Here is a 12502-nt window from a genome sequence, read left to right as displayed (position 1 = left end):
TAGACTGCTGCTAAATGGAATTTAATTGGGGAGAGGAACCAAATGATAATGCATCACCAATCTCAATTAGCCTAAAATAAGTTAACTGTTTTACTGCTGATTTTTTTTTTATTTCTCAGTTTTCCTTTTTTATATATTTTGCCATGGGCTATTTTCCTTATTTTAAACTTTCCTTTCTCCTAGTAATATTAGCTTTAATACTTGTTCATTATAGCAATTCCCTCTGATTGTAAGCTATCTAAAGAATAACTTATTAGAGTTCTAACCTTCAAAGATAAATTTATTTATTGATCTTGACTGGTCTATAATTCTTTACTATTCTATCTAGTTAGATAGGTTTAATTTTGTTTTTTGGTGTTTTGTTTTGTTTGAGACAGGATCTCATTATGTAGCCCTGGTTGGCCTGGAGCTGATAGAGACTTACCTGCTTCTGTTTTCCATGTACTTGTATTAAAGAAATGTACCACACCAGGTCCTACTCACGTAGTTTTAAATGAGCATTTATTTAGACAGTTTGTGGTATGCATGTTTGTGTGTTTATTGTATTTTGCCTTATATATGAGAATTTAAGACTTGACTAGGTAAATCAATAATTAGATCTACTTATTAAAAAGTAATAGAAATTATGAAGGGAAGAACATTCAGTACAGAGCAAAATGTTCAGCTTTTCAGAATAGTTTGTACTTGGTATCATGTTTTTTGATTAAACTAGGACAAAAAGTCACCTTATAGTCTGTGTGTCTCTTTCAGTAAATGTCTTGCTAAATTCACTCTTACTGCCCAGGTTTGGTTTCAGTTGCAGTTCTTCATTCAGTACTATCAGTTTACTGAGTCTTCTTTCATGTGCTATCAGTGAACTAACAAAATACAAAGCAAAGGAAACTTCACTTGTTATAAAGTAAATTCACATATGAATAGTACATGTTAGCCTGTTAAATAGAGGACGGAGAGAGGATAATAGAAAATGTTGCATATTTTAAAACACACACACACACACACACACACACACACACACACACATATATATATACCAAAATGATTTAGTAAAATTGTTGAGAGTAGAGTTCTAGAGAATTTTTAAGTCTTCTATTTTTAAAATTTTGATTCAATGAATACAAAGAATTTGTCAGTTTTGATAACATGTCAGTGAGAAACTACAAGTCAGTCTGTACTTAATTAATTGAGGTAGTTTCAGAATTCTTTTGCAATTGATAAAATGGGCAAAGTGATGTGTATGTTACCCTTATACTATTATATTTAAAATAATCTAGAAGACTTCAGTAATTAAAATCTTAGTGATTGTGAAAAAGGTGAATTTAAAGTGTGTTACCAAAGACAAAAGGTAAACCATTTGAAGCTGAGTTACAGCATGACTGGTCTTATATGACAGTTTTTATTCATAATAACATGACCCCTCAATTGTTACTATTGTTGCTTTATTCTTACTGTTTACTTTTTGGTACCCAGTATGAGTACAAATAGAAGACTGAAATCTGTAATGAAGATGTCTTGCTAGGAGGAATTAAGATACCTCTGAAATCTGGACCTTATTTTCAGCCTCCTTTTAGAGGACTCTGAAGAAGAAGAAGGAGACTTATGTAGAATTTGTCAAATGGCAGCTGCATCGTCATCTAATTTACTGATAGAACCATGCAAATGCACAGGGAGTCTGCAGTATGTTCATCAAGAGTGTATGAAAAAGTGGCTACAGGCCAAAATCAATTCTGGTAAGATTCACCCTTTTAGATATTTTGTTTTCAAATCATTTCCCAAGAGATAACACATATTGTAGGCATTTTGGCTAACAATCTTTTCCTAATGTATTATTAAATTTATTCTTGTTTAATCCATATAATTTAATTCACCAGTAGTATGGCATATACAATCCTTTGAGTCTAGCACACTCACCATATAACAGCTATGTATATTGAGATAGAGTTATTGCCTGTATTATTTAGTGGGTTGTCAGGAAATTCCTTTGTGCGTACTGGTAGGAGAGTCAGGTACAGTTCCAGAAATGGGGATTAGAGTGTGGTACACAAGATATAAAAAGCACCTGTTCCGATCTTATTGTCATTAAGAGAGCACCTTTCTTAGGAAACACCATTTAATTTTAGACCTTGATATATAGAACTGGCTTTCAGAAGGAAAGGAACATTTTAGCAGAGTAGAGCTCATAAGAAAGACTTAGGTGTATTTGAGGAACTGAGTGGTATACAGTATGACTAGTATCAATTAATAGTTGGGTAAAGGTTTGGTAGATGCAGTTGGGATAAGAGAGAATAGTAGTTCATGCAAGACTTGTAAAGGTAGAGACTAGAGCCTAAGTTTTTATCTAAGTATGATGGGAAGCCACTGAAGGGGGCAGAATTGAAATGTTCTTATTTTTATTGGCTGTTTTGGAGAAGAGATTTTAGGGTAAGACCAGACTTCCGGTCAGAATGGTGATAAGAAAGTGAAAGAAGTTTATATTTTGTGTAAGTCGAAATAGTTGTCTAAAAATGTGTCTGATTCACTCAGCAACCTGTGGTTGCCCATCAAAGTGCATGCTGGCCTCCAAGCTCCTTCAGTGTCACAAATACGGGTTACCATCTGAAAGCCTCCCCTCAGCATGCTGCTCTCTCATCTTCTCAGAATTCTTTCCTCTCTTCAATGGCAAGGCTTTCCCCCTGCCCTTGTACTTTCACTGTGCTTTCTTCATGGTCTTTCCCCTGCTCTTCTCCCCTCTTGCTGATAGCCCCGGCCATGTTCAGTCCACTGACCGTGTCCAGTCTACTTCTTTCTCTCTCTCTTTGCTTTGGACTCCTCCAGATGCCTCTGTTTATTTTCTCTTTCTTACTCAAGTAAAACCCTCCCCACTAATAATCGAGTGGTGATGTTGGCAGATTCTTTACTGCATATACTTCCTTTAGACTACCTTTTTAAACGAGTTTGATGATGTTCTTGCTCTTCCTGGTATCCACAGTCTCTAGTTGTACATTTGTGCAAGAGGAGTTGGATCTGTTCACTGCTACTCATACATCTTATTTGAGGACAGTTTTCAATTGGTAGCCATATCTAATACTCCCCAAATATTGGAAGGGCCTACATATGTCATTAGACATGACCACCTGCCACAGAGAAGTGGATGTGACAGAACAAAAGTTTTTTTTTTTCTGTTTTCCAAAAAAAAATTATACCAAAAATACTGTGAAGAAAATTAACCACTTTGATTGTTTTCCAATGTGTAACTTTGAGTAGTTACTTGGAAAACTTTTCCATCACCCAGCATAGAAAGTTTGTAGTTAATAAGCTGTAACTCTGCACTTCATCCTCTTCCCAGACCATGATAGTATTCAGCCTGTTGCTGTGTATCCTGCTGGCACCATTAACATCTTCTTTATTAGTGTATCTTGTGAGCCATGTTATAAATATATGAGGACTTAATTCTACTAATTGGCTGAAATGAGCTACTTTTATCTGGACAAAGGTGGATCTCTTTTTTCCTCTTTGAGTCAGCAGGGTAGGCACATTGCTTAGATCACATACAAGGTCTATATATGTATGCTGTGGTGCCAAAAATACTGGCCCTTAACTAGAGTTTAAGATGCTTTGTCATTAAACATTGCTTTTGTAACTTGCCAACGTACTTCAGGAAGAAGGAGGAAGTACTGGTGACATTCCTTTGCCTCATTGTCAGCATCCCATAATTACAGGATGTGTGAGTGTGTAGGATTAAAAAAGGTCTCTAAATGATGGGTGGAGGCATGAATGTTATAATACAGAGCATGACGTGCACATTTGTCATTGTATGCCATTAATTTTGTATGCATTATGTGTTTATTGCAACACCATGCAATATCTTTCATGCTTGTCTACCTCCAGTATTTTAAACTTGATCTTAGGACACAAAAACTGTACTATTTACTGTTTGACTTTTTTTTGGTCAGGTTCTTCATTAGAAGCTGTAACCACCTGTGAACTCTGTAAAGAGAAGTTGCAACTTAACCTGGAGGATTTTGATATTCATGAACTACATAGAGCTCATGCAAATGAACAAGTTAGTATATTTTGCCTAGTTTGGTAAGTGTCTGTTCTGTGCTTAAGGACAGCTCTTGAAGAAAAGATTAAGTCATGGTCAGAGAACCTACATTAGTAATATTCTTACCATAATTAATATATGAGTTTATAATTTCATAAAAATTTCCCTTTAAATAAAAGACTAATTTAAGCTAAACTCTCAGACTTTGTAAGTAAGCCCAAAAATTAATAAAAGTTTAGGGAATTGTGCACAAAGTAGGTGGCGGCACCATCTTACAGTCTATTGTATTTTATAGCTTGACCAACTTGGGATAATATATGTTGATGAAATCATATAATAAAAGGTTTCTTTTTTGAATAACTTTTTGAAGACCTGAGTTCTGCTCCCAGTTCCATGTTGGGTGGCTCATAACTCTGGCATCTGATAACGCTTAAAGTCACATGCATATACCTACATACAAATTTACATATATGCACATGGGAAGTCTGATGAACTCTGTGAACTTACAGCATATAGATATATTCTCTTGCTACCTTTAGAAGTACATTGTCTCTCTCAAAACTAAGTCATATATTTTTTCATTAAAAAGGGTTTGATGTTTATTTAATCATTTTAATGACCTGTATTCTTTTATAATAAAGAAGTATTAGAAGATACTAGATATAGTCATTGTAAAGACAATGATAGTATTGGCTTTATCTTATTTTATATGAATTATGGATTCTAGTGGTTAGCATTATCCTAAATTTTAAGTGATTGGTTCAATATAATTATTTTTTTTTAAATTATCTTTTGCAAGGTGATAACCATTTTTGTTACTGGGTTGTTTTGTTTTGAAACAGGGACTTACATCATATCTTGGGCTGACTTGGAACTTGATGTATAAATCAGGCTAGCCTTAAAATTCAGATCTTCCTGTCTCTACCCCTCCCGCCCCAAACCCTCAGTGCTGTGATTAAAAGTATGCCATCATGCCATTATAACCATGTAAAGTAAAATAATATAAACCACTTTCCTGGATATATGACTTCCTTTTTAGTTCAAATAATGTCAAAATTATTAAACATTTAAAGATTTCATTTCAAATAGATTCTTTTTTTTGTTTTGTTTTGTTTTTTTGAGACAAGGTTTCTCTGTGTAACAGTCTGTCCTAGAACTAGCTCTTGTAGACCAGGCTGGCCTTGAACTCAGAGAGATCTGCCTGCCTCTGCCTCCCGAGTGCTGGAATTAAAGTCATGTGCCACCACCGCTCAGTTCACTTCAAATTCTTAAATGATAGGTAGAATTTGATGAATAGTTTCTAAAATTAATATTAGCATGCAATTCTTAATTTCAAATCTGTTTATCATCCAAAGCAAGTATGTTGACTTTTTCACTGTAAAATTTAAAGGGACAGATTGGCTTTTAATCTCTATATCCTAATTTGTGTTCAGAGCTATACTTATATTGGTACAATGCTAGCCTGGTATTTCTGGGACCCCGAGTTCATTCCCCAAGACCTTGAAGGCAAAAAGATAGAGGAGGAGGGTACTCATAAACAATTTTAAAACTACTTAGAATTTCTGAGTCTTCCTAATATGACCAAAAAAATAAAAAAAAAAAACATGCTAATATCAGTGTGTTACCTTTAAAGTAACAGGATTTTTAAAAAAAGCCAAAAACCACTAATGTATCATTTTCAATATAAATTGTAGTGCATGTTATAGATTTAGGTTATTTTAAAGAAGACTGAGATAATTTTTGTTTGTAAAAGGAAATCTGTTAGGAGCTTTACAGAAAACCAAAATATGTGTTATCTCACCAAATGATTTAAAAGGTAAACTTTGACATAAATAATTAGAGAGGTAGAATGAGGAAAGATGACACCTGTGTAAGGCTATAGCTGCCTGTATACCTTTCTAGGAGTTGTGTTGGAATACATTTTTTTTTTTTTTTTTTTTTTTTTTTTTTTTTTTTTTTTTTTTTTTTTTTTGGTTTTTTCGAGACAGGGTTTCTCTGTAGCTTTTTTGGAGCCTGTCCTGGAACTAGCTCTTGTAGATCAGGCTGGTCTCGAACTCACAGAGATCCGCCTACCTCTGCCTCCCGAGTGCTGGGATTAAAGGCGTGCGCCACCACCACCCGGCTGGAATACATTTCTTTAGTTTGCCAATAAACAGTGACCATCAGCTACAATCCTAGTATTGATTCTTTGTTTCTTTTTGTGCTTCCCCTTTAAGGCTGAGTATGAGTTTATCAGCTCTGGTCTCTACCTAGTTGTGTTACTGCACTTGTGTGAGCAAAGCTTTTCTGATATGATGGGAAATACAATTGAACCAAGCACCCGCGTTCGAGTAAGTAGTGTTAGTATTGGGGAAGGAGGGAGGGGGAGACAATGCTAAAAGAATTAGTCTTGGAAAGCTAATTGATTCATGTGTTCAAATCCTAATTCCTTTTGTGTCAGGGAATAAATGTTTCTTAGCAATAAGAATAGTCTATATTTAAAGGAAAGTACTGTCTTCTACAACAGATACCCTAAATTTGTCACAGGTTGTTTAGAGAAAGAAGTGATTTTTCAGCTCTTGCAAGTGAATTATTTCAGGGAGAATTGGACACCCAGAAAAATTTGTTATTTTGAATTTGTGGAAAAAAGACCTTATTAGCATTACATCTTAGAAACATAAAATTGAGTTCCAGAGGCCAAAAGAATATGGAAGATTTAATACCTGATGTTATCCTGTAAAGGGTTACCCTTGAACTAATAATATTACCAACTAAGGAAGGAACTAGTTGCAATAAATAATTTTTAATATTAGCTGTACATTTAAGCTAGCTTTTTGTGAAATATATGTAGTCAATGCTCTTTATCTCAGTGAGTCAAAAGACACTTAACACCCTGTTGCTTTGGCCATTTTGTGTGTCAGTCCTATTGCAACATTCTTAATTCTTCCTATATTGAAATGTGTCCATAACACAATAAAATATATGTAAAATTAACCATTTTTATAATTTAAGTATATAAAATTTGAGTTTGTGTTAATGTAACCTGTTTTTATCTGAAAATGATAAAATGTATAGTTCAAAATACATGTTACTTCTAAATTACTATTATGCTTCGTTTTTATTACTTGCATTAAGAATAAAGAAAGCTATCATTTTGAATGCTCTTAACTTTTCTGTTAATTTTTAAGTACTTCAGAAGTCATATACTCTATCTGGAGTTAATACTATAAAATGATTTCTAAAATGGTATGCTGTAGCTCTAGTGAATGAAGAACATACAAGGCATATAAGTAAGGTCTGTTCAGCATTTCTTTAAAAAAATGTTAAGAATACAGTAAAAGACATTCTTTACAAGCTTTGAGTTAGCTATCAAGTTTAGGCAGGCAAACATTAGTTCATTTAGGTCCAGAAAACTAAGTTTTTGTCTCCCCATTTGATAAGTTTTTTGAAAGTGTTAGGAAGACAGTATTATTGGATATGATTATTTTATTATATCTGCTCCTATTCATGATACTGGTTTCCCCATGATTAATTAAAACTGATTATGTAAGACATGTAACATAATACCCTTAATGTTAATTTATGTCTTTGGGGAAAGAAGACCCCCTGTTTAAAGGATTAAAATGGTGTTTGGCTTTTTAAGTAGAAATAAATCTCCTGTAGTGATTCTCTTTAGATCCATTTGCAACATTTAAACTACTGTATTTCTTTCTGCATTGTTTCTAGTTTATTAACCTTGCAAGAACTCTTCAGGCACATATGGAAGATCTCGAAAGTAGGTGGAACTTCCCCTCCCCAGACTTGTTGAATTTACTTCTGCAAATTAAACCCACAGAACAAAACCTAAATGTACTCTTTTCTACCAAATTGAGTTTTGGTTATAGGCCTAATACTACCACAGTTACCTTATTTGAATACTATGGGTTGGAAAATAGGCTCTAGTTTTTTTAAACGTATTTTTTAAGTTATGTTTAATATGTGGAAGGAGGTAATTTTAATCACTAATTTTCAGTAAACCACTTTGATTTTACTATTTGTGATTAAAAGGAAAGCATAAAATTAACTATTAAGTCCTATCTGTTAAGGCTTTTTAATATATAAAGAATTTTACTTTTAAATTAAATTCCAGATCATAGAAGGAATTCTTTAGGTTTATGTTTGGTCCCAGGAAAATAAGGAAAAGAGGCTTGAGCCCATAACAAAATGGTTTTGCTTGTTCTTTGTTTACTTATAGGTATTTCTTTGTGGACCTTTAATTCCAGGCAGCTCAAATTTCTTAGGGTCATTTTGTCAGTCTCGTTAGGTGAAGACACCTACTCCCAAATCTTACAGGCATTTCCACAACCTGCTATCTATCTTCTAATGTATTATAGCACGTTTGTAGTGCTTCATACCAGGCAGGGGCAAAATTTGCTTTAGAACAACTTGTGGGGAAAATTAAACCTCTCCGATCCCTACCTGTTTGCTTTTCACCCTCAGCAACAGGTCTCCTTCCCAGTGCATTCTCCAGTGTTTGAAATGTGTGTTTTCATGTTGATGGGCACTTCTACCTTCAAAATACCTGTTATCTAGAGGACATGTAAGGTTATTACCTATAGAGGAAGCCTGGCATCCTTCGAAGATAGTGTGAGAAGGATTCTGTCCCCATAAAAACCTTTTACTTCCTTAAATATTCTAAGATCTAGCCTTTATAAGTTTTTATGCCTGTACTAATTTTAGGTTTTAACAGGATTTAAGAGAAAATCAGATAGCACATTCTTAGGTATTTTTATTAGCATACGTGAAAGTAAAGGAGCTAGTTGGAATTACTGCTTACTGTGAATTTTTTCTTTATAATCATAAAAATAGCTCATTGACTAAAAAAATTTTTGGTTTTTTTTTCTGAAAATTTTAATTTCTGTTTTGGTAGCTACTGTTGTGATTATTTGTTTCAGTGTTTTTCCCCAAGCTTTCTCACTTTGAAAAAAGTATTTTCATTTAAAACATAATTTCCTAAGCATAACATGGTCTTTTTTATGTATGCAAGAGAGAAGAAAAAGCTAGAAGTAAAATATAGACAACTTTAGCTGACAGTGGAAGATGGTGCGGCCTCAAATGAATCTCAAATGGCTGGAGTATTGCTACATTCTGAAAACTAGCCAAGTTGTATCTTCTTGTGGAATCAGTCACTAGAAAAAATACTTCCTAAAACACAATTCAGTGTGATATAACCTAGAGCATCACAACAGGGTTTATGCTGTCATGAGCTGGATAGCACTTATTTCAAGTAGATTTTATCCGTAAATGTTAACATTTTTCCAGCTCTTAGTTTGCGTTGATATAGTATCCTAGAGAACATTCGTTAAGCTTTTTTGCTCTTGATAATAGTAAAGAGATTAGTTGATGTTTATCTTAAAGAACTTAAAATTTCCCTATCATATAAATCAGATTATGTAGTGCATAGCTTCTTATTGCCTTGGCTATCCCAAAGACATTCCAAGATGTTTTATATTAAATATTGCATCACTAATGGCCATTGAGTAAATTGAGGTCAGAAATATTATAAAAACAATGTTTCTGAGAATTTGGAGACATGGGGATAATCTCAGCAGCAGGTTTTTTGTTGTTACTGGTTTTGGTTTATTTTTTTTCTGAAGGCAATTTTAAGTTAGGCTGTGTCTATATAAAGCTTTACTTATTCAATAGAGCTTTTCCTTGGCATTGTATAGACATAGCTGTGATGTAAATTGCAAGAACATCCATAACCTATTATTCTATGTACATTTTTTTTCATTCTCATCGGATGCATCAAACATGCAGCGGTAATAAGCCAGATTCTACTCAGGTGTGTGAGAGCACTTGCCTTAAATTCACTTTTCCTCTGGTGTATGTTTATATACATATCATTAGCTACTGTGAACACAAGCTGGTCTCAGAAACATTTTTGAAAGATGCTCTTAAACCACATTTTTAAGCATTTTCATTATATGGAAATTATCTAGCATCACAGTAAAGATGTGGGGGTGGGAACATTGTGAATGGGCATCACCCACAACAAGCCACCCTAACACTATCATGATAACTTATCATTTTGATCAAACAGTATACTAAATTGGGATTTTTGTTTTTACACGTCATTGCTGTTCTGGCTTCATGTTTGCAAGTCACATTCTTGTCACCCTTAAAATCATTCTTGATAATCCTGTTTTCTCTCAACAGCTTCAGAGGATGAGTCTGAAGAAGATGGAGACCATAACAGAACATTTGATATTGCCTAACTTCATATAAGACAAATGGATGATCCTTGAACATGTTTATTAATAGTGGCAATTAAGTGAATAATTTTGTGGGGGAATGTCTATTAGAAATATTGACTATATATAAAATGAATATATATACATACATGTATAAATGTAAATATATATTCATTCTCAAGTGTTGCTGAATTGAAATTCTTCAGCTGGACCTTTTAACATTGGCCAGCAAATCTCATGTTTATAATATGTAATCAGAAGCATTGTTTTCTTTTAGATGAGTGGTAAAGCATCACCCTTCCTTTTAATATCTAAGCAGTGCTCATCAACTTTTTCTCTGTGTTACAATTACTGTAGTCATATTTATGGGGGAAAATGTTTGTGTATTAGTCTCTTGCTAGTGAGAAAACTCAGATAAAATGTACCTTTGAAATAAAATGCCAATGGCACCTAATTAGTTTTCTTTTTTAAATGCCTTAAGTTACAGCCACATTTTGATAATCATTTACTTCCAGTGTTTAATTTTTTTTAAAGAACAGGAAGTTTGAAGAGCATAATTATATTAGGTTTCCAAATTTAATTTGAATTCTAAATTCACTTAGCAATAAAACCTAATTTTTAAGAAAAAAGTATGTAAAAGATGTAGAAATGACGGATAACTTTTGTATTGATTTGCAAAAATGCAGATTATATTTGATAGGCCATGGTATGTAGGTATTCCTTTCAGGAATATTACAGCTGTAAATTATATTCAGAATGCCAGTCAAATGCTATTTGGTTAAAAATTAATGAAAATCTCAAGTTAACAGAATATTTTTTTAAAGCCCACATTCAAAGTTTAAACACTGTGTTCACTGTGTTTGTAGTGTTGTCACCTCTATAGAGGAGTAGAATATAGAGAACCTGTTTGGGTCTTTGCTAATTCTGAGCATTTCTTTGATGATTGTTAATATTTTTCACGACCTTTTCAAAAACAGATGAATTACTTATTCAACATGAATGAGTTTGCACTATGGTCATGTAAACTTCCATAACAGTTTCCACTGACAACGCCCTTAGGATACACATTTATACTTTGTGGTGGTTTCAGATTAGTCCAATGTTGTGGCAACAACTTTTTCAACATCTAAATAGAAACCATGTAATTTCTCAAATGTGAATGAGCAGTTTGTCTACGCTTAGTTTGTTGGTATTAATGTAAAACCTTGGCTTGAAATAAAGTGATACTGATTGATATAGTTTGAACTTTTTCCTTTTAAACTGGTTTCCAATGAGAAATTTCAACTATTTTATGCAGTGACTTTAAACTAGTTCAACTTTTTTATTTTATGTGTTTCACCTGCACATATGACTGCTCCATGTCCATGCATTATCTCCAGAAGTCAGAGTAGGTTTTGGATCTCCTAGAACTGTAATTAAGAGACGGTTGTGGGCTGCCACCAAAGTGCTGATAACGGGAGTCAAGTCCTCTGCTAAAAGGACTCTGCTTAACCCTGAGCCATCTCTGCAGCCCCTGAACACGCTCTAAACTTTTCTTATCTATATATTGTCTTGTTAAAAAAAGAAACAAAAAACCTTTTTTTCTTTGTTTTTTTTTTTTGAGACAGGGTTCTCATATGATAATAACAAGCCATGTGTGATTTGAACACTTAAAATGCAGCTAATATAATTGAGTGGATGATTTTAAACTGTATTTAATTTTAGTTAGCCACATGCAGATAGTAGCTAAGTGGATATCCTCAGGCTATAATCAGTTTACAGGAGTTGGTAGGAGTGACACCAGTCCTTAAAAGAATAGGAAAAAGAGGAGGGGACAGTGGCCAGCTAGTACTCCCTGTTAGCATTCTGAACCAGCTACAGCTGGTGTGACCTGTTACAACACTTGCTGCATTTATAACATGACTCTTGGTAAGTTATTACCAGTTTGTGGTTAGGAGTGCCATTAGATGCCATAATCCATCATACCTATGATCTTAGCAGGTAGGATGCCAATTGAAAGCTACCTTGTGCTATACAGACGGTCTTAAAAACAGAGTTATTGAAATATGTAGTGTCATTAATTGTGATAAGACATATTTCTGATTGATTCATAGTGAAAACATGTAATATTAGATGAAGTATTTTCCAGTACTGTCTCTGAAGTAATAAAACTTCTAAAGGAAATCAGAATTACTTGAACTTTCTTCTATTTTTATGCTGATGATGACTCTTTAAAAACTATGTTAGGAATACCAAAAACTGAACATTATCTCTAGGGTTGTACTTGTTT

At 33.7% G+C, this 12502-nt stretch overlaps 1 protein-coding gene across 15 annotated transcripts in view; it reads left to right on the top strand.

The window, feature by feature from the left end:
- Marchf7 (membrane associated ring-CH-type finger 7) overlaps positions 1-11467 on the top strand; it is a 39826-nt gene extending 28359 nt beyond the window's left edge. For 5 of the 15 annotated variants that reach the window (XM_038336379.2, XM_038336386.2, XM_038336377.2 and 2 more), the window contains 4 exons: positions 1558-1727; positions 3930-4039; positions 6238-6351; positions 7727-11467. In XM_038336379.2, coding sequence (XP_038192307.1) covers positions 1558-1727; positions 3930-4039; positions 6238-6351; positions 7727-7942 — 610 coding nt within the window. In that variant the 3' untranslated portion in view covers positions 7943-11467. Of the gene's footprint in view, positions 1-1557; positions 1728-3929; positions 4063-6237; positions 6352-7726 lie in introns of all 15 variants that reach the window. The other 10 variants (XM_038336387.2, XM_038336383.2, XM_038336388.2 and 7 more) reach the window with 8 other exon arrangements.
- Positions 11468-12502: the final 1035 nt, after the last annotated feature.

The sequence above is a fragment of the Arvicola amphibius genome, chromosome 7 (genome assembly GCF_903992535.2).
Source record: "Arvicola amphibius chromosome 7, mArvAmp1.2, whole genome shotgun sequence".
Classification (NCBI taxonomy): Eukaryota; Metazoa; Chordata; class Mammalia; order Rodentia; family Cricetidae; genus Arvicola; species Arvicola amphibius.
The sequence above is the reverse complement of the archived record's forward strand: the minus strand, read 5'-3'. Positions and strand labels throughout refer to the sequence as shown.